The following is a 23781-nucleotide window of genomic DNA, read 5'->3' as shown; positions in this document are numbered from 1 at the left end:
AATGACAAATAAACATACAGTTGAAACAAATAACAATGAGTTTTATGAAAAGATGGATGCCACATAATTCAACAATAACATGTATAGAAATTTCAGAGATATCGAGTGTAATTAACATGCTAGCAAACATGCAGGTAAAAAAGTTACGCATCCTGCTTTTGTACATTTCTCTGTGACAGACGAGGACTTGGACACAAGGACAAAAACAACAACGACTACATGAATGAGACCAGACTAGTCAATTTAAATAATTACCAAAACGAAAGTCTTTGTACAACCAGTGTATACTAGATCTACAAAAACATATTCAAGAGGTGATGTTTCAGTTTGTAAGAGAATGACGACTTTAGTGAACTGGACTTTTTAATAGAGTTATTTCAGTTAAAAGTTTGTAGTTAGCAAGCCAATCTTGCATACTGTTTATACTGCACTTACTTTCCGCATATCTTGCATGGGAAGATAACAGGTTCTGGTTCCACACTCTCCCCCGATGAGGAGTCCGTGGACATACGTCTGGAGGTTCCCGATGTGGAGGTCGATACAGAAGCCGGGGACGGACTATGATGGACAGGCTGGACTTCCTTAGCAGCGGTTTGACATTTGTAACTTCCGCCATGCACTCGTATGTGGCCGTTCAATGCTTGCCGTGATTTGAATGTCTGTTGACAAAAGAAAACTATCATGATTACAATCATAACAGGCTGCATGTATAGTAGACACATTTGTAGTTTGAACTTGGAATGATTGAACTACTCTTGCACTTGCTCACTTATATTTCTGAAATCATTTCAATTATGAACCCTTTCATCACCAAATTCCTTGTGTTTACATTAACGACTAAGGAATCTTGGGTCCAGAAGGCCCCACAGTTTTTAGCTCAATCCTAGGGGCCCTAGGATTGAGCTAAAAACTGTGGGGCCTTCTGGATCCAAATTGTGTATGTTCAGCCGAAGCACTCTGAATGCTTTCTGCTTGGAGTTTATCTTTGATTTAAAAGCCCCACTGTGAATCTGGGGCATTACAAATTGTTTTCTATTGATGTTTTTTGTAAATTTGGTCTCAAGTCTCCCCCTAAATACCCCCCCCCCCCCCCCCCACAAAATTGAGTTTTGCCCCCTAATGCATCAGCCTACCATTTGGGTGTATTGACCGGATACAACAGCTTGTGCATGGAGGGGACCCCGCTCCTGACAAATTAGTTTAATCATTCAAGCATCTTCTTCTCAATAGCACCACCGATTGTGTTCAGGGGGCAATTTTACAAACTCTACTTAAACCCTAAATATTGAATTTTAGAATAAAACAAGTAAATGATAAAGTCCCTGGCTTATTCAATTTGTTTCAAGTAAGACAAACATCAATGAGTTTGGTCAGTAAGCACCAAAGTTCTCAATCTTACCTTGCCAAGTGTCTTCTTAAAAAAAACCAAAGCACTTGTTTTTCACACGGGCATAATATACATGTAGTGTTTCAGCAATTTGGATATGCTCACTTTGAAAGGATTACAAGATAAAAGATTTTTTTTTCTGGTGCAAGATTTGTTTATAACACTCTCCAGATGAGCAAACCCTGGTCAATAAGAACGTTTTGTGAGGGTGTTCGTTGTCTCCTATGCAGCTACAAGAAACTTTGCTCTCAAATCATGCGCCTAGCAACTGTCTTTAGTGTGAGGAATTCAAATTTAAGCAGTGTCTTGTGACCAAGCAAGTCATTGTGACAAATTATTAAAATCTAAAACAAATTGGCTGATTTGTGTTTCTGGTGTGTGATAATGTATCACTCATTAGTTATTAATCAGCCATGTGCACAGCAATCAGAAGCATGATAAATTACAAGCCTACTTTACCGAATGCCTACACTCCAAAACTAGCAAATATACAATACACCCTTCATTTACCAAGTTTTTTTTTTTTTAAGTGCTGGTTTTTAAGCTGTTACTCCAAGCATCAGTTAAATATAATGGATGGAATGAAATTGTGTTGCATCAAATCTTAAAACACTGTAAGCTATAAATCTACCCGCATCCTCCCCCAACCTCCACCCCCCCCCCCCTTCCGACCTCCCAAAAAATAAATAACACGACACACCCATACCAAACAAATGAATGGATTTTGGATGGTTAAGGGAAAGTAATCAATACCACAACAAATGGATACGAACATATGACCACATGTTACACAACACCATCCCTGGCTTATTATCATGAGGAAAGATATCGCAGTCATGGTTTCTCCTGCCCTCGCTCTAAAAAGGATTGCTGCCAGACAGGAAATGAACAGTTTTGTTGTTGTAACACTTTTTCTTCTTGTGGAATTGACATGATTTAATACTAATGCTGATTTTGTTTGGTCAAGGAGGCAATGTCATTTATGTACAGAGCTGCCAACAGTAGCATTGTGCAATCAGAAGGAGTTTGTACAAAAATCAGAGAGATTTTAAGAATTACATTCAACATAACAGGGAAAAGGTTTACATAATCAGAGATATTGCCAAATTTGCTCATCATATTATGAAAAAGTTGGATAATTCTCTTCAGGGAACTCTCTGCAGAAGAATGAGGAAGAGTCGGCAGCTCTGTTCGTAGCAGAGCTGCTAACATTTACATCTTGCAATCAAGGAGATTTGGTACAACAATCAGGAAGATATTTTAGAATTACATTTTACTGAAGTAGGGAAAGGTTTCCGTGATCAGGGAGAATGCAAAGTTTCTTCATCAGAGCATGAAAAGGTTGGTTCATTTTCAGGGAACTTTCTGCAGAATCAGTAAGAGTTTGCAGCTCTGTTTGTAGCTAGTACCTTGCCCTACATTGAATGCTGCTAGACAGTAACTCTCTGAACACATGAAAGTGATCACAACTTCATCAAGAAGCAAAATGAATTAAACACACAAAATTTGAACTTCTTAAAATCCTTCAACCAGATGGTTTCATGAAAGGGTAAATGTGCAGCTTATACCTGAACCAGGTACTTAACTTAACTGGTGATTATTAATGTTTAGGTTTTAGTACAGGTGCAAAGGTAATAATGATTGTTATTAGTACTGTGCTATTAAGTGCAAAGGTATAATACAGTAGGTCTGGAATTACACAGAGGCCACCATTGCCCCGATCTTGGCCCTGGTGCCCCATCAAAACTTTCCCATCGACCTGACAGGAGACCAGAATCCTCCAAACCCTCATGTGAATTATTGTAATACAGTGCAAATAAACAACAGTGAGACTATAGCTACCATGAAGGACTAAAGTAGCACCATCATTATTCACAATCAAATTTGAAAACAAGAACTAATCCAAAGACAGTTCAGTTCTAAGGTTAGCTACAACAATAACAACAAAAACCAACTCGTGTATGAGCACTCCAAAATTAAATCAGAATGGTAAAACAATCAAAATCACCACGCTAAACTAAACAAATATGAGCTACTCAGCTAAAAACTCAAGGTAAACTACTAAAAAATGGCAAAATGATGGGTACTCACCGCTTCACAATCTGGATAGTTGCAGGTGAAAGGCCCCTGACTGACCGGTTTCTCCTCCTGATTAGAGGAAGTTTTCACATGATTATTGTTCCTAGTCTGACCACCGCCCCCTCTATAGTACTTATCATGTCTATACTCCTTCAGGGGAACATAATCTATGAAAGTCTCGTCCGGGAAAAGATCCTGGTGGGGTGGTTGGAAGAAAGATTGAAAAAAAGAGGAGAGGGAGAAAGAAGAGAGAGACAGGTGGCAGGATACCAGCATTAGTAAGCGAACAACACCATTGAAAGCCATTATACACAACTGGTAACCTTGCTACCCCTTCCTTATTATTCTGGTACCGATTCTTAGTTTAGCTGCGGGACCACACAAAACATGGCAACTGCCAACGTTTTGAAGGGTTGATGGACCTCTGTTTATAACAACAGTGGAATGATTGACATGGTCACTGGTTTATCATGCACAATGGACGTTGAATACTCTGTGAATAAAACGATTAGAAATAAAAACAAATTATCAAGTCATTGATTTTCCAAATTGTGCTCATCTTTAAACATTACATGCAAAGCACTAGGGAACATACATGTATTGTGCACATGTAATGTACAATTTGGAACAAATATTTTCTAAAATTCCTCGATAAAGATAGACTAAACAACATTTTCAAAAGGTAATTTCTCTTGCTTGATGTAAAACTTCATTCTACTTCTTGTCAAGATTTTGTTAAGTGTATTATCATCTTGAAGACACTTTCAAAACAGATGTGATTGATTCTGCTGACAAGTGACTGTTAAATGAAACCCTTCGTCTGATTCAATCAATTATCAACTTCAACTGATTTATCTGGTCAATCAATTATCAATTTCAACTGATTTATCTGGTTTGATGTTTTGAGATGTTACCACTAGTGTATACTGACTTGAAGCAAAGAGAGACACTTCAATCTCAAGGTTGGTCAGGAGCGTTCAAATCACTCCCAGTTTTTTCTCTCAGTGTCCTCATCAATGATTTTGCAAATATATCTTTGTATCATTCGGGACAGATTTAAAGGGCAGGTATAACATCAAATACAAACAAACAGAAATATTACAATAATAATTTAAAACAACTTTTATTTGCATGATATGAGAACTAACCCCTAATAGGACAATAGGATCACATTTGGTTCTGAAATATACACTATAAGTTACAGGTTAGAGGCAAAGGAGGCAATTTGCATCCATGCCCCTGGCTATTGGATTTGGATTGGTCAGGGGTGGTTAGGGGTTATGATTAAAGGCAGTGGACACATCAGCATAAAACCTTTCTTGGTGACGAGTAATGGGGAGAGGTTGGTGGTATAAAACATTGTGAGAAACGGCTCCCTCTGAAGTGCCATTGTTTTCGCGAAAGAAGTAATTTTCCACGAATTTGATTTTGAGACCTCAGATTTAAAAGGTTTCGAAATCAAGCATCTAAACGCACACAACTTCGTGTGACAAGGGTATTTTTTCTTTCATTATTATCTGGCAACTTCGATGACCGATTGAGTTCAAATTTTCACAGGTTTGTTATTTTATGTATATGTTGAGATACACCAAGTGGGAAGACTGGTCTTTGACAATTACCAATAGTGTCCACTGCCTTTAAATGTGAATGTAAATTGCAATCTCCAAAGGCAATATAGTGTACAGTCCCTTTAAAAGGTAAACCACACAAAAACAGGAAACTGAAAGATAATAAATCAGCATGTTGTTATGTAAACTAGAACTGATACAAACACAGCCTAACATTATTCTACAATTTTGGGACTTAGGTGACAGAACCAACAGTGGGATCAATTTCAGAGTTAGTACACAGTAGACAAGACACAAAGATAAATGTAACATTAAGCTATATAGGCCTGAACATGGGATCAAGATTTTACAAGGAACAGGCATGCACCTACTTAAAAGTAGGTGCACGCCTGTTCCAATTACTGGGTCACAAAAAAAAAAGTGCTTCGTTGAAATCAATTACTTCTTTCAGAAACAAGTATTTCACTTTGTCAACAAATGCCTGAGGGTTTAAATTTTGGGAAATAATTTTTTTTTAAAAGCAAATCATTACTTTTTGTCCCGACTTTAAAAAAGAACTACTGATCTAACCATCAAGGAACTATGGAAAATGCCAACAAATGCTGGCATCTATCCAAAGCAACAATAACAAAGTCGGAATTCAGAGAAAGTCAAACAAATCTTGATCCACTCAAAAACAGTTGTTAAGTTTATCATGGCTTCTAAAGCCCTCTACTCACACATCCATGTCTGCGCATTTCCTCGGTCGGGTTGAGCCCGCTGTGATGACAGAACTTCTGCATATCATTATTGTAAGGGTAGAGTTTCTTCCAGCGGTAGTAGTATTCTACTATCTCCTTGACCGACTTTGTTGCAAGCTACAAGAAATAAATCATGGAAGAAATATTGCGTTTATGAAAGAATATATTTTTGGTTTATTTGGTATTACTATCACATTAGAAACTGAAACAGTTGGCCCAAAGGCTAAAATTGCTTAAACCTACAAAACTTAAATAAAATACAGCAAACACAAGGGCCAAGTGTCTTTAGCAATACACAATCTAATGAAAATAAATAAATATTTGTCTGTATTGCAAAAGGGAGTTCTCAATGAAGCTCATGCACTGCGCCTGAGAACTCTTTTACTGTTCCTTATTGGGAAACTTTTCCATTGCCTCTACAATATTCAGTAAAAGTTCAACATTATAAATCTACTGCAGCATGGAAAACACACCATACGTCAAACTTCAATTCAAACATTGGGAGAGGGTAAGAACTCCTTTACTGGTATGAACTTAAGCAGACTCAAAGAGGTCATTCTCTTGATTCGGCATGTTGATAGATTTGGGGTTGAGAGCAATTGCTGACCAAAAGGTCTGAAACTGGGATCCAAATTTTGTGAGGTATGTTGAAACGTAGGCATTTTTGCCTATGGGTGTAAACCCTGCATGGATTAAGAGAAGCTTTTGTGGAAGTAACCTCAGCTCTAGAAAAATACAAAGAGCATGATTTCTTCATAATCAAAGAAATAAATTTAATATAATTTAGTACTTTGTCTGAACAACCCCAGTGGATCAACAGTGCTTAATTACTTGCTAGGGAAGCACAATGGTTTAATACTCACAGCTTTTTGGATTTCATGGAAGTCTTTCCCTTTGGCTTTGAAGTGATCTCGGAACATCCTTCTTTCTACTTGGGTCCATGAAGACGTAACTAAAGGTTTGTAAAACAGTAAATAACGCTTTTTAACAAGATATACAGTCGGGGATGATATTAGAAGAATGCGGACAATCCGGACAAATGAATGTGGGTCTGGGTTAACTCTTATTCTACACCAAGAACCTCTCACATGTAACAGTTTTAGGAGACTTTGTGCATCATCAGAAACAAAAAACTACCTGTTTTGATACAATGTGGACTATTTCTTTCTCCCTCTAGCAACTGCTTTATAATGATAATAATTGTATCTTTTAATATAGCATTTCAATCAATCACTTAGTGACGCTCATAGCACTTCAGCTTTACTTCTTTCAAGATAATCTGAAGGCTCAAGAGTTTTTGAGAAAATCCTACAACAGACAAAAACCCTGAGAAATGACACGCCTGCACAATACAACATTGTTATTTGAAAAATAGGACACCAAGGACACTTACAGTTGTAGTTATAATCGTTGAATGGTTCATTGACTTCAGGTCCAGGATGAGGGTTCATTAGTAAATCCAAGGCATACTGTCAAAGAGTACATCAGTAATAAATCAATAAAATCATTCAAAAACGTAAGGTGGCAAATTTATCATTATTTTCTTCATGTATTATTTTTGTTTAGCAATATCAAAAAGATTAAATGCATTAAATAGGATTGGTAGTGCTTACAAAACCAGTGGCAGGCAGTGTTCATGGTTTGCGTGATTCACCATTAACATGAAGTAAGAAACCTATGAAACTTTGGACATGGTCCGTTGACTGAGTAAGGAGTAATTGGTGAACACATTGTCCTTCATTTTGGTTGGAACAACCCAGATCAGCTGTTGTGGTTTTTATTTTTTAGGTTTTTAGATACAATGTATAAAGACTTCATTTTAGAGGGATTTATTGCACAGAAAAACGTTGGTCTACTATGAACTTAAGTTTTAGTAAGCTTCAGACTAAATTTAAACATTTTTGATCCAAAACAATCATGTATACAGACATTAAACCTTTATGGTCAGTTTATAATTCACATGAGAGCAAGTGCAATGTCAACTTTCTGTGAAAGGTTACAACTGATGTTTCTCTGTTGGTGACAACATAATAATTCCCCTACTTTAGCATTCCTAACAACTATAAGACGATTGAATTCCTAAAACTACATAAGATGATCCAGGCTTCAAAGTTCAATTTGACAATAAAATATTAAACGTCTTAACAAACATTCTCATGGGGAACATGGGACGATAAACGGCTGTTGGTGGATTTCTTTTGTTAGAGACTCTTGCCAACTTTTTACTACTTTCCATTTCCACCTGTTCACCTTTACCCAGGACATCAAACAGGGGCAATATCGATCCCACCTGCCAAATCTGTCTGTCCAGGACAGTGCAGAGTCTATTTCTAGTCTATCCTATTTGACAGTTCATGTTTGCTTATTTTAAATGCTAATTGACACTCAAAACGCTTTAGTAGAGACAGAGTGCAGGTGTACCTAGATTGCAGAGTTTTTAGTAGCCCACAGGGCACGTTGAGAAGTTGTGTGTACGACTCAACAAGCCCAAAGCAGTTTTTACGAGACAATGTATGTTGACAAGTGTTAAAGGCAGTGGACACTATTGGTAATCACTAAAAAATAATTATTGGCATAAAACCTTACTTGGTACTGAGTAATAGGGAGAGGTTGATAGTAATGAAACATTGTGAGAAACGGCTCCCTTTGAAGAAGAAGTAATTTTCCACAAAGTTGATTTCAAGACATCAGAATTAGATTTTGAGGTCTCGAAATCAAGCATTCGAAAGCACACAACTTCGTGTGACAAGGGTGTTTCTTCTTTCATTATTATCTAGCAACTTTGACGACCAATTGAGCTCAAAGTTTCACAGGTTTGTAATTTTATGCGTATGTTGAGGTACACCAAGTGAGAAGACTGGTCTTTGACAATTAGCAATAGTGTCCAGTGTCTTTAAGGGGGTCCCTGGTTGGTCTTGATGACCCCTGTAAAGGCAGATCTTGGTGGGCTGGGTTAGGGTTTCTTACCTCAATATCACCATCTGCTACTTGAAGACAGTGATGGGCGTACTCAGTGTTACGGGCCCCACCAGGCAGCGCTGCTGTTGTGGCCAACATTATAAAATTTGTCACTGCAAGAAAGGAATAAAAATACACAAAAATGTCATCTCATGGATTTAATAACAATAACAAAACTTAATATAGAGCAGGTATTTGCCTCAAAAAGGCGATCATGGCGCTTGAGGATAACAATTTAGAACTGTGAATTGTGTAAGTATCTCATGGATTAAACAACAATAACAAAACTTAATATAGAGCAGGTATTTGCCTTAAAAGGGGTGCTTATGGCACTTGAAGAAAAAAAATTAGGCTTATGGATTGTGTGAGTATGCTTATTTGAACAGGTGAGATTTTAAATTTGTCATGAATGTTGTGATGGATGGAGATGATTTGACAGTCAGTGGAGGTTGGTTCCACACTTGGGCTGATGCTGCAGAAAATTACCTGCCACCCCAAAGAGTAGAAGTCCTGGGGTCAATTTCACAAATTTAGGTCAGGACTAGTCCTAGGAGAATTCAAGGCTAGTCCTACATGCAAGTTCTAACTCAAGATAAGAATAGTCTTAACTCTTTGTGAAATCTGCCCCTGGGCTGATGAATCATTATTTTCTACACAGACTTTGGGCAGAATGGGGTTGTTCCTTCCACAGGTTGGAGAAATAAATGGGGAAACTTACATTCACTGGTGGTGTACTTGTCATTTGTGGATGGATGCCAGGCTATCCATCCTAATGGCCCAACGCGGTGGAGGTCATCTACATCCTCTTCATACACTGTAAACAGAAAATCAACATAGCCTCATTACCATACTCTGCAATTCAGCCAATAATGACGACTCTTACTGCTTTTATAACAAGTACGTGTCAAACTCAGGCTATCAGAAAAACAGGTTGACAATCTATATGATACATGAAGCATCTCATTCCAATAGTAGTTTTAATATTTTTTTATTTTTTTTTACATGCGACGTGCACGGTATGAGAGATTGCCATTTCGTGCATTTCTTTGGTCTAAAACAAAAAAGTCTGCTTGTTTTTGTTAATACAACAAGCCCTTTCAACTAAAATGTACACATTGTTTCCGCTGTCTGTAAAGGAGGCAATATAATTCTTTCCTTATAATTGCACAAATGCATCCAAGCGTTGCACACGCAAGTATACCATCTCTCCACCGTCAAACACAAACAGTGATTGGTGCAAGCATCTGGAGCTATTATTAATTTTGGTTTTGCACATACACACCAATGCATGTTAGCACTGTATGCTATAAGTATATTCGTGAGATCTGTGAAAAAAAATCACAGGCACATTAATCGGGTGCGATTCACACTCTTGACCTTTGCAATTCTAGAGCAGTGTCTTACCAACTAGACCACCGAGATTGCTCGGTAGCTAGGGGCAGTTGGAGGAAGTTTGTATTAAAACTATTAGGACTTACATGTACATTTCAGGTCAGGTATTGTCGCTTGGAATTCTGGTCCCATGTTGATGTGTCTGCAGACGGGGAGAAAAAGGTTAAACAAAATCATCAAATTTAAGATGGTTTAGAAATCCCTGCTTCCCTGAAATCCCTGTACAGAATGCCTCCCATAGGTGTGAGCACACACCTATGCCAAAATGGTGGGAATAACAGTCATCCCAAACTTTCTAATAAATTGATTTGAATAAAAAAAATTTGATGGGTAGAAAGGAAGACTAAATTAATTACTCCTCCTTTAGAGATAACTTACGGTTCCGTCGTTGAGAAGGCAAAATCCGTCACGGGTTCCTCGACTGAAGCACTACCTACAAACCAAACATACAAACATAGATTCATGTCAAATAAATTACTCATTTTCATCACTATAGTTTATTTTAACTTCAATGAGTTACAAAAGGTAAAACACACAAAAACCACCCCCAAATTTATACATACTGCAGAATGAACAATTTGTGAAAATGGTCAAGCATTATATTTGTATTCAATGGTTTTCAGTTTGTTATGAAATATAAAATAGGAAAGGAGGTATGAGCCGAACAGACCATTGTCGTTATTGTAAAATTTTCAAATACTGTTTCAAAATAAATTGTACCTTTGTGAAGAAGTTCTTTTTGACTTACCGGTACTCCTGCGATGCATGGAGATCATACTTGGAGTTTTGGGCGTCATTGTTGGCAAAGCAGGAACTTGTCCAACATTGAAATACAATCCAGGCCCACTACGAATCGGGCTCAACATGGGTGGTGGGGTGTAAGGCGGAGGCGTGGTACCCGTTCCAGAACTACGATAATGATACTGATACATTCCACCCATCTCTCTTGGGGATCTCATCTGCGACTGATAGGTACCGGGGATAATACTCCCCGGTGTTCCTGTATTGACGCAAGATGGGATGTGTAAAGGTGATGGGCGAGGGCGCTTTTTGGTAGGGCTCGATTGCGTTGGTGGTGGAGGGTTCCTGAACACCAAGTGATCCTCCGAGGGTTTCATTGCCTCCAGCTTGGGCGGACTTAGTTCATGCTCTGACGAGAACAGTTTACTCTCCGAGACAGACGTAAGTGGCATTTGCTGTACAGCAGCAGAGGCATTCACAGGTTCCGACTTGAGAAGCATTTGAACAGTCTGAGAGGATGTGGGTGGGTAGTTCATCTGTATAGGATAAGGCATGTCTTTGACAGGGTTGGCAAAATGCACTGGCATGAATTGAGGGTACGTCGATGTCATCGGCTGATGAGGAGGAAACAGAGCATCTTGGAAAAACGGGTTTGCCGGTTTAGGCACACTGGGAACATTCAGTTCCCTCTTTACCTGAGTCTGCAGATCAAGTTGAGCTGGTCTCAGCTGACTTATGTTCGGCGGCTGGGTCATTTGGGATGCTTGAGGGAGCCCTTGCATCTGCATTCCAAATGGGGGCGCCGGAACTGACATGTGGAGGGACGAGCTCTGCATCGGGTTAACGCTTCCTTGACTGACAGACATAGGGAATTGATGATTCGGGATAGAGAGTGGGACAGGAGCCATCGCTGTCGTCACTCGAGACTCCGGAGTGTATCTTGTCTGAGAGCTGCGGGGCGGAGTCGGAACTCGTTGCTTAGGCTGGGGTTTGTGGTCCCCCTTATTTGAATCCGATTCGGCCCGAGCATTGTTGTAGCCTCCATGGAGTCTCATGTGGCCATTTAGAGCTGGCATACTCTTAAACATCCGCTTGCAAACTGAGCACTCAACTGGCTGTTGGTTCTTCTCTCTACCATCGGAACTGGCGCAGAAAAAAAAGAAGAAAAAAAACTAAAGTTAGTCCCCAGTTCATTACTGATCAATTTAGCAAGCTCAAGCTCTTTTACTCAAGCACCTTACTCAAGCTCTGATTTTGAACTCAAGCTCTGATGCTTCTGTTCAACAGAGTGTGGGTTCGAATCCAGGTCGCGACACTTGTGTCCCTGAGCAAGTCACTTAACTATAATTGCTTCTCTCCACCCAGGGGTAAATGGGTACCTGTGAGGGCAGAGATGGTTCTTGTGATTTATTTAGCCATGTAGCGCATATAATTGTCGCACAGGCTGTATACTCCCCAGGGAGCTGAGATGGTTTAAGGAATGATTTAAGGACCAGTGACCAGGGGTAATAATGTCGGAAGCGCTTTGAGACACACCATGAAAAAGCGCCGTATAAAAACCGTGTATTATTATTATTATGACGCTCCACAGAAAACCTTTTGCTGCACCAAAAAGGCACCAAAAGCATGTTTCCACTATCAGCAAAACTTACACACAATCTACTCAGAATGGAAACCCTCCAACACGCTTCAATGTACAGAGCATAAATAAAACATTTCTGTACAGTACTGAATCCAAAGTCAGGTAAAAACATTTTCATCAAGTGGGGGGCTCATTTTTTTTTTTTTTTTTTTTTTGGGGGGGGGGCGTAAAATTAAATACCTTTTGGCAGGTGAGGGACCTCTGGGTGATGGCTGTCTGACATCTATAGATAAATTTTGTGAATTTCCTAAGGCTGGTGGCCTTGTACTTGGGTTAGTCAACATGTTGCTGCCTGATGCTCCTGATATAGTGGTTGTAGACAACCGTGGGCCAGGGATTCCCTCCATGATAAAGTTCCTGCTATTTGGTAATGTCTCATACTGGTTTGACATACTCCACGAAGAGGATGATAACTGGTTTGAAGGGTTTATGAGATCGGGGAAACGGTGCATTGACGATACATCTTGATGGACAGGTAACTGTGGGTTGATTGACATGTGTTGTTGGGAGTCTGACGGGTTGTTCGGCGAATTAGACTGTATTGGGTTATTCGTCTGCGCCCGCTGAGCAGCCTGAGCAAGAAACTGCAGCGCTGCACTAGAGCTGGCACCCTGACTATCCGAGTTCTGGTTGTTGGTGTTGTTCATTCCACCTTGCTGCTGCGTGGGTGCTTGCTGGTGCTGCGTCTGCTGCTGCTGCTGCTGCTGCTGCATCAACCCTTGATTAAAGTTGTTGACAGTCAGACTCCCCATGCTAGACATGGTATTGACCGTGGTGATGAAGGAAGTGCCAGAGTTAGGGGGCGGTAGCCCCTGTACCTGAGCCTGGACCTGAGCCTGTGCCTGAACAGCGGCAGCCTCTTCAGCAGCGATTAAATCGGGGTCTCTCTCATCCCCTGTGTAGTTCATGTTATCTTCCATTGCCAACCCATGGTGCTGCGATTCAAAGTGTCGTCTAAGGGAACGGATGTCGCAGTAGGATTTGCCGCAGTCGGGCACTGTGCACTCGTAGGGTTTCTTACTACGATGGGTGAGCATGTGACCAGCCCTGCAATGAACCATAACAAAACAAATACATGAATATATTTTAGCCTAAATAACAAAACTGATGTAGTTTTGACAGAGAGTTAATTATTCATTTTCCAAACCAAGGCCGTCAAAATATCTCTATGCTGCTATACAAATGGAGTCAATAGCACAAACATGACTGAAACAAACTAAAAAGGGTTGCCCTGTTTGAAACAAAAAAAGTAATTATATTTTGAACAAGTAATTCGTCAATTTGGTCACTGGTTTGTTTCTATAAACTGTACCTGTTTTTTTTTAGAATGAAACAAACACATATTGTTTACATAATATTTAGCTTACAGTCAAACATGTCTGCTTGTACAATGTTTTACGTGTGTACATAACAAAATTTACCCAACTGCTTCAAACCATATCCAACAAGTTCCTGACACCAAACAGATAAGTTTGACATTCACGTACCGTTCTCAAGACACTTACAGACAACACAAAGCTGTAAACTTTAACATCAACCTCCACAGATAAATGGAGCCACATCTATGTAGAAATGTCTGACACCAGCAGTAGCCTTGTGTACCTTTCTATGACCTTGGTGCGCAACCAGACTGACCAGACTATTGACCAAACCGAAGCTCTATGCAAATCAACTACAAGCTAGGCTCGATCGATTCAGCTGGTCCCTCTTTCACTTAACACCTTCATCTAAATCCTCTATGAACGAACCCCTTCTAAACTTTATATATTTTTTTTTCTTCAATTGTCTTAATACTACAGTTAAGTTTATTTTAAGAAACTAATATAACAGGGAACAGTCAAAAGGCTTTATTTAAGGCAGTTATGTAGAACTTAATTGGAAACAACTTTGGCCATGGCAAGGTAAAAACTTGTGACCTTTCTGTGGTCATATGAATATGATCAATACAGGTGTACTGGCCACATGTACAGTTAGTACAAAGGCACTAGTGCATGTCATAACAACCACCCTGCATGGGGCCCTTCGTATCCAGGGGTGTGTTTTTGTGTCACCTATCTGCAGGAACCACAAAAGGCTGAACAATCTACTGAATCAATAGCTCTGACAGCCAATGTAACAAAAGAAATACCACTATCACTAAACATGGTTAATACCTACAATGTAGGGTTCTTATGTTTGCTGTAACACCATCTAGGATATTTGTATCTGCGGGTCTTTTTTTTTTCCCTTCACTGAGACTATTAACTTAACTCACTCAGCTGATGGTAAAGATAATAGCGAGAAGCGATTTATGGCAGTATTTAGAATAAACATAAACGTATTTGATTTAAAGTCATGTGATCCACTCATAAATTATAGCACAACTCCTCCAGATCCCTAGGTTCTCTCAGAACTACACAGAATTTCATGTTAATTCTACCATAGAGTAAGATTCTACTCAGTGAAATAATAATAATAATAACAATACCACATGGGGTTAGTTTATATTTGGTTTGCGGTAACACAATGTGTGTAATCTGGTGAACCCTGTATCTACTTGCCAGGTAGAGTTTGTTCTTTAGATAATTGTCTTACTATTAAATTCTACTACCGTGGAGTAGATTTATCGGATTGTTTGGGAGACTTCTTAGTTCTTAAAAGAACTGTCCTGCTTTGGGCGAAAGGAGGTAAATAATGCAACCCCATTAACATGGGGTTAACACAAACCAAAACACCATCAACACTTCACCATGCAATGCCTCAAATCACGGAGGTAGAATAGACCGTATTGAATATGACCTCACCGTTCAAATTATGTGCCCTACAACATGGCGTCTGTGCACGTGTGCGCGTGCATGTGCTGTATAAATCAAACCGGTAATGTTGCATGCCTCATTGATGTACGCGTTTGGACTCACAATACGATTTGCCCTACAAGACGGCGACTTTCATATGAAAAAAAGGGTTATTCAATACGGTCTATTGGCACAGGTAAAATAAATGATTAGGCCTACTCGTACAGCATGCATGGTGTATCCCTGGGTACATAGTGGGCAATAAACTTACAACAGGTCCGCATAAATCAGGTCATGTGTAGTATGAGGTGCATTTAAAGAGGTGAACACCAAAATCATCGTAAATAACCAAACAAATAATCAAACAAATGTTCTAATTAAAAATATATATATATTAACTAGCCTAAAAGACAAAGTTGAACATAAACCAATATCGTACAGATGTAGGGGAAAGAAAAATCAATGGCAATACTAGTGTGAGGTGCAGGTCTTCACTGCTTGGTAACGACCTTAGTTAATAGACCTGAGTTAAGTTGTAGGCTAGCCACTGTGAATGGGCATGGTCCATTAACAGCAGCCAGCCACCAACCAGGTCATTATCACAAAAAAGAAAACTTCCTCATTGTCTTCTCTGCACGTATCTTCAGGCCTAGAGGTTAAGTGGCATTCAATAATCCCTTACTTTCATTACAAGACATACTTGTGCAATAATTAGTCAATGGCGTGAGGTTTCGACCCTAATTGCATTAAGATCTTGGGTTTGTAAGCAGTTTGTAACAGCTATTCTATTTTCTCAAGAAATCTTTTGAACAATAAATGCAATACATGAGGCCAACTGTGTCTATTCTCAATTCTGCCACTTGCAACTCTTTGGTTTGAATACACTGCAAACATCCTCGATATTCTTGCACCTGTGGGTTTAGTTTCTCCATAGGGAGACCAATGATTATATGGAACAATACACTCAGCTCCTTTAAACTATAAAAAGGTTTCTGCCATTATCTGATAACCTTCTCTCCACAACAAAAAAAGCATCCATTGAATGTATTTGAGTAAAGTCCAATCCACTCAGGAATGCAGTGAATAACGCCCAGGCAACTTTTCAAAGCCAGTGGTCAACCACAGCCAGGAGACCCCCAAACAAGTTTTGTAGTTGAGCCTCCTTGGTTTTCCCCTAGCCCCTATACACCTGTCTGTGGCTATGGAAGCGCAACAATAGCCCCCTTGGAGGTTATGCTGTCAATGCATTTTAACAACAGCTGCATTACCAGCGAAGGCATGATTCACATTACAGTATGGTACAAGTAACTTTCGTTTTCCCACTAGTAGACAGGTATTTGTGCAAATTTGAGGGAGCGGGGCCCTAATGCTGGAGGGGATGATTGTCATATTACATACACGTAGTTTTGCAGCTTTGGTGAACACGAGGGGGAAAAAGTTTTATAGATTAAAAGTAATACATTTTAATTTGGTGATTTGTAAGAAAATCATTTGGTTGTATACATACACTGAAAAAAAGGGGGGGGGGTGCTATTAATGTGAAAACTAAAAAGTTTCAAGAAATAAGTTGTGATTTTTATTAGCATGGTAAGACCTTTTCTTATTGAGAGGTTCAACATTGGCTGCATCTGCTATCACAACAATGCTATGCGCACAAATTATCTGAACTTGGAGCATTTTTTAAAGTGTTTTAAAGTGCATGCATGCACATTTACACCCTACACGCATGTAGCGAATATAACATGTACATGGCGATAAGATTGGGTTTTGAATAACATTTAAATCCATAAAATTACCTCACTTTTATAATGCTTAAACATTATGGCTGAACATCAAGTCTGGTTATAGGTACAATGATGGTAACCTTATCACAAATACTTGGTCATACAAGTGCATAAGGTGTGGAATGAGGTGCATGATGGTCTAGCTAGGGATCAAACTTGATTTTTAACTAGACCAGCATGCACTTCATTCAACAGCTTGCGCTTTAGCCATGGGTATTTGAAAGGAGGGACTAGCCATCATTTCCTCGTTAAACTTTTCAAATTTTCAAATAATCAAGTACAGTTTTCTATATCCGTCACACGAGTGCCAATTCCAAGAGAAAAATCATTGCCCTTACAAACACAAAGTATCAGGCCTGTTTAAAAATGACTGTAAAGTATTTGAGGATTGTGAGTAGACTAATAATCATGTGAGGGAAGAATGTGACACGCAGATCAGGAATTTGATCCATGGGCTGGCTGCCTATGCAGCACATGAACAATGTTGCTAGTAAAAAAGCATTACGGTCTTTGTCACAGAGTCTGTCAGGTGGTAAAGAGTCAAGTTTGATGCATATCGGCCAACATGAGCAGAGCAACAAATGACCAGAGGTCTACAAGAGGTCATCCTCTTTTGCAGAGATGTTTTATGATTTGTTACCCCCTGATTTATTATTTTTTTCTTTTAGGAAATCAAAACATTCCAGTTTTAAGGGGCCTAAAATCTAGAAAAATTTGAACAATTGCGATTAAAAGGAAACAGTTGGCAGGTACATGTATGTTGATGATCTGTGGGGACAGTCGGCCTGCCGAATTTTACATTACAACATTTGCTTTTAAATGAACATAATTTAACTGAGATCAGATGTAAACAAAAGCTTGTTATTTTTGTTAAGGATTGGTATACAATATTTTTTTATCCATGGTCTTCGCTCCAACTCAAGCTCAGCACTTAAAAAAGTAACACATAAATATTCTTGACCTATTGACATCATCATCACATGTAGCTTATTTTGAACCGGCCAAAAATTATTATGTTTTTTATTACCCTAACATAAACACAACAGCAAGCAGATGTAGACAGTGTTGCAGGTTGACTTCAGATGGAATCTTCATGTAATTAAAAACATATTTCAAGGACTGGCAAATTTTCTTGTCACAAATAATCTACTTACAGGTGATCTTGCCTCTTGAAGCTCTTTGCGCAGAGTACACATTTGTGTCTCCTCTCGCTGCTGTGTATCAGCTTGTGCTTCGCCAGGGCACTGGAGCTCCCAAAGATCTTACCGCACACCTGGCAGGGTTGCGAGTAACGATGCCCTGGGTTGCGCGATGGTGGCCGCCCCTTCCGCCGAGGTGGCACATCGGTAGTACCGTCATTGTTGACCCCTGGTCAAAGAAAAAAAGCAACAAATATTTCTGTTACCAAACTTACTTTGTATCCATGGTGCTTGCAAGCTAGCAAATGAGGTCACAATTCTGGCCAATTGTTAAAAAAAAAAAAAATCATTATAAAGCGCAAGATAAACCCTGCAGTCAGTGTCTTTTCCTTGGTTGTACGCCCTTGTATGTGTATTTTTATGCGTCTTTGCTTTTTTTTGCTGCTACAAATGTACATGTATACAAAACACTTATATATATTTGTTTTTATAACACCCCTTGCAAGTATTCTGCCTGCTCATTGGTTTAGAGCGCGTCACATGACATGTCTTAGTTTTGCTAGACGACGGCCGTGTGATAGTGCGTCGGTTTGCCATGCGCTAGTCCGAAGACTAGCACACGGCGCCGTGCGCTAGTCCGACAGACTAGCACACGGCGTGCAGTACCCGGACGTCCGTTGCGTGTACGAGGATGCTAAATTAATAGTAACCATTTCGGATTGCACGACACTACATACAACACAGTAAGTAAAAGTGTTTGCAGTCTGTATTCGCGTCGCCCGTGGATTGTAGCATTCAGGTCTGTAACTTAATAATAATAGTACAGTATTTAGAAATGTTTGGGGTGTTATAAAACAAATATTGACTGCTTTTACTCGTGCAATGGTTAAAAACTATGACTCCCTCGGTGATCCCCGGAGCGTTCTATTTTCCCTCGGCTTCGCCTCGGGAAAATAGAACGCTCCGGGGATCACCTCGGGAGTCATAGTTTTAACCATAGCACTCGAAGCAGTCAATATTTGTATAATATTTTTCTAATTCTATTTTATTGTTGTTCTTTTTAGGATCAGCTGGAGAGGAGAGCCTCTCGACAGGAACTGTGTTTCTTTTAGCAATCCTTCGGGCTCCAGCTGTTTCTTTTTCTTTACTGTATTTAAATTTCTCTTTGCTGTATTTTTCAATGTTTTTAACCTAATTAATGTGCATTTTTGTACTTTTTATTCCCGAGAAATGAAATAAATATAAATTTAAATACAAAGTTCCCCTTGTGGTTAATTATTTTATAAATGAAAGAAAACCGTCACATCCCCTAAGGTGATCCCTCTGCTGCTACTTCCCACGTTGTACATGTATCTTACACATCTGTGTGATCCCTGGCTACACGGCAACTACAGGTTGTTTGGCTTTTAACTGGCACCACTAACAACAAAAATATTGAACAAAAATGGGAACTGCCAACTAACGTCCGTCGATGTCGGTTTTTTCCCATAACCGAAATATCGAAAATTTAATATCGAGTATACTCGATATATCGAGTATTTCCCGCGCGCAAGATGGAAGCCTAAAAACAGCACTTGGTATACTCATGGAGGTAGAAAGATATATACCGTAGACTGACAGTTTAATAGGATTACATTTCAACCTGTTTTTGTCTGATCCCCCGAACTTGTTTGTAGTTCAAACAATTTCAAATTGCGTAGTCCCGCCCCGATTATTTCTGGTTTTACAACAAAGTATGATCGCCGCTACCGCTGGCTTGGCCATTTGGTGAACGCTCACCACAATTCTCGATTCGTGATTGGCCATGATTGGCCGTCTCAAAATGACACAGAGCCTTTGTGAGTTGCGTGACTCGCCGACATTAAGGTGTCAGTTGCCGATGCATTGATGTAGAAGTGTCAATCAAGTTGTCCGACGGGCGCCCGGACTACATTTACGGTTGAAAATGGTTGAGATAATCATCGAAAACAAATCACTAGAAAGTCCCGCAAAACACAGACCTACCACTCCGCGATCACAATATACAACGCACGCAGCATGCAGTCACATAGTCTCCAATAAAGGCTCGTAGTCTTTTTACTTTGCATTCTATAACAAAGGCAAGAAACATTGAATGCTAGAACGCCCTCTATTGTCGAAATAACGCAGTGCATCACGCGTTACCGCCTTGACCAAAGACTGCACGTGTCTGTGCATGCTTGGGCAAACGGGTTTCCCCCCCGAATTGCAATAACCATACACGCTGGTGTGCACGCTTAAACCGTACAAAAGCATAGTCTTCGCTGGTACGCACGCAATAGCCGCCGACAGCGTGGTCTGTGCTGCGAAGCATAAAGTTCCTCGGAAATGTTAGCTTGTTTACCGAAAACAACACAACGTGTAGGCTTTATTTGACCAAAATGACGCCATTACGATACCTTGGATTGTTAGAAAGATTATTTTACTGTATAACGTAAGATTGTTTTCTTCCTTGTTTTGTTTTGTCTTATTGATTCGGGGAAGTTTTTGCGGGGTGAAGACGCATTGATTTTGATCACATGCGCAATGGGAAGTTGCATCTTAAACAGCCTATGGGGCAGCAGCGGCGGTTTCTTTTGAGGTTTTACCGAGCGCTCGCCGCGGGGTCGTGAACTTCTGCGGCGGGCCGGCGGCTGATGGCGAAAACACAAAGAACAAGCGGACATACTTGGTTGTAAAACGTATTTTATTTAATAGGGCAACTCAAAATGATGAAACTACATAACGACGACGGCTTTTCTAATACTCAAACACAGATTTCTTTTAAATAATCGGACACTCTTTTGGTATTTTCGATATCATTTAGGAACATCGAAATTTTCAAAACATCGAAATTATTTTCGATATATCGAAAATCCGATATTACGATATGATTATAAAAGTGACATCGGCGATTTCGATGTCAAAAAAATATCGAGTTTTTGAGTATTTTCGATATATCGACGGACGTTACTGCCAACCTAAGAAAAGATACCTTATGTAGTTGGTCGAGCGCCGGCACATGATTCTTTAGGCTACAGGTTCAACTCCTGCCTAACTAGTCAACTTTTCTCTGTTCAACCCAAAATTAATACTATTTAAAGACACTGGACACAATTGATAATTGTCAAAGACCAGTCTTCTCACTTGGTGTATCTCAACATATATGCATAAAATTACAACCCTGTGAAAATTGGAGCTCAATTGGTCACCGAAGTTGCAAGATAATAATGAAAGAAAAAACACCCTTGTCACACGAGGTTGTGTGCTTTCATATGTTTGTTTTCAAGACCTCAAAATCTAATTCTGAGGTCTCAAAACCAACTTACGTGGAAAATTACTTCTTTCTCAAAAACTACGTTACTTCAGAGGGAGCCGTTTCTCACAATGTTTTATAATATCAACAGTTTCACATTACTCGTTACCAAGTAAGGTTTCATGCTAATAATTATTTGGAGTAATTACCAATAGTGTTGACTGCCTCTAAATGAACGGACTAATGTTTCATGAGATTCATGTTTCTTGAAACAAAACCTTAAAAGTCCTTGACCTGAAGTAACCTTATAGAAGAATAATCCCCCCCCCCCTTTCCCGAAGGAAAAAAAACTCAACATAATCAAGGTCTAATTCTACCTCCATGGTTGAACTGAAAAAACAAATTCATACATAAAGCAAACTCAAAGTGTGTCTTAGTATTTTGAAAAGAATGAAGATCTCTTGTTGGTTGTTTTGTTTATAAATATATGATCAGCCCAACAGGAAGACTCTATTCAGAACACAAACAAAACCGCAAAAAGCTTCCGAGCAAACATAAAATATTAGACGCTGATGACTCTTTTGAATCTATTATGTAACAGGTGTTTTGTAGGCCTACACACGTTTATTTCCATTTATATATTTATACATGTACATGTACTGCAAGAATGTCATTAACATGAACATTAAATATATTTGCCTCATGACGTGTAATGGAAATATGGTTTTCATATGTAATGTACACACAGGAAACACCAAAAGGATGTAGAGTGTACATGTAATGAGTACAGATGTCTGTAGAATTGCATGCAGCATACATGCATAATTTTAACAAGCATGACAATTAATAAAGTCTTCCATCATAACAAAACATAACCATTGATTCCAATTATGTACCTGAGGCCATGAACTCGGTTGTAACAAGTCGCATCAGTCAGTAGTATGCACAGGTTTCATAATCATTTCAGAACGGTGTACTTAAAACTCAGGCGTGCGATCCCTCATGTTTATCTCTGGTGGTCGCCCCTGCCATTATTTCCTCTATCAGTCCAAAACACCCACACAACAAACAATGACAACCACTTGATGTTCTCAACACACACATGCACGCACAACATCAATGAGTGACGCAGCTCCAATCTATATAGTGTAGAATAATCCGTGGTTAATTCTAAACACCAGTCCACCTACAATACAAAGAATTTCTGCAGCTTGCACTGTCACTGAACCAGCATTCCTCAGACTATATCCCTACAAAGGAAACGCAAGTGTAGAGTGCAAAGCACATCCAGAGCGTTGGATTCCCTGGTATTCAAAATACACCAGGGTCCAGGTAAGGTCATGTATCCGTGGTCGACACCAGGTCTCAAAACAACTTCCCTCTTTAGCGTAGAGTAGCGGTACCAGAAAACACTGTTCTCTATATTATGAGTAGCAGAATGATCATCTGTGTGTGGGTGTTCTTGTGTGCTCAACAGTGGTAGACCAAGTGTTGCAATGAACTTCATTTCAATCATAGGGGTCATGTAAACAGCACCAGTTCCTGCACATACCTGCTACCTTGGAACAAACCCAATCCGCCTAGACTTCTACCAGGGTCATGTCTGCCTCATATACCAACAGCCCGTGGGAAACAAAATATTGTTTCTTTTAATCTGCCCTTCAAAAAACTTTGTTTACACAATATTTTTTTCCCAGGCTAACAAAAGATAACATCAAATTGAATGACATGTATATTACCCTTTAAAAGACAATTATTCATGTCATCAGTTTTGATCACTCTCAGACAAATTACAGAAAATCAAAGAACGCTAAACACTATCTTGAAATTGCTCTTTGTTTTAACACAATATGAACCACTAATAATCAGTTCACAAAGCAAGAGCCAAAAAAAAATTTCAGGGCAGTCTAAAACCTCTATCTGTAAAATTCAGAAAGAATGAATGAAAACTGTTTTCCTTGAAAGAAAAAAAAATTCTGTAGTGCTAGAACTTAGCAGAGTAGTCAACTAATAAACATATTTTTTTCACAGCCACCCAAGGATAAGTAGACAACAATGGCACAAGGCCAGCATGTTCAGAACTGTGTGACAAACTCATTTCAACTCCTACCATACTGCATTGAACAGCGCCCTCATGTGGCTCAAAACTGAAAGCCATTTATAAATAATCTCAAAACGGATACACTGGACGGCAGGAACAGACCGAGTTTCATGAGTAACGGGCCTATAAAAAGTATGCATGCTTTTTAAATAACAGTGCGGGACATGTAGCTAATGCATGCACAATTACTCCTGCAATGTTCTGCTCTGCGCGGCATGTTACC

At 39.4% G+C, this 23781-nt stretch overlaps 1 protein-coding gene across 3 annotated transcripts in view; it reads right to left on the bottom strand.

The window, feature by feature from the left end:
* Positions 1-23781, bottom strand: part of LOC139935495 (uncharacterized) — a 49822-nt gene that overhangs the window by 6228 nt on the left and 19813 nt on the right. For 2 of the 3 annotated variants that reach the window (XM_071930115.1, XM_071930116.1), the window contains exons 3-14: positions 18220-18433; positions 12688-13554; positions 10873-12008; positions 10503-10557; positions 10211-10266; positions 9451-9546; positions 8742-8845; positions 7168-7243; positions 6638-6726; positions 5754-5891; positions 3479-3661; positions 436-659 (exon numbers count right to left, since the gene is read on the bottom strand). In XM_071930115.1, the coding sequence (XP_071786216.1) occupies positions 436-659; positions 3479-3661; positions 5754-5891; positions 6638-6726; positions 7168-7243; positions 8742-8845; positions 9451-9546; positions 10211-10266; positions 10503-10557; positions 10873-12008; positions 12688-13554; positions 18220-18433 (3238 nt within the window). The remainder of the gene's footprint in view (positions 1-435; positions 660-3478; positions 3662-5753; positions 5892-6637; positions 6727-7167; positions 7244-8741; positions 8846-9450; positions 9547-10210; positions 10267-10502; positions 10558-10872; positions 12009-12687; positions 13555-18219; positions 18434-23781) is intronic. The other variant, XM_071930117.1, reaches the window with a different exon arrangement.

Source organism: Asterias amurensis, chromosome 1, assembly GCF_032118995.1.
Source record: "Asterias amurensis chromosome 1, ASM3211899v1".
Taxonomy (NCBI): Eukaryota; Metazoa; Echinodermata; class Asteroidea; order Forcipulatida; family Asteriidae; genus Asterias; species Asterias amurensis.
Note: the sequence above shows the minus strand (reverse complement) of the source record. Positions and strands in the feature narration are given on the sequence as shown.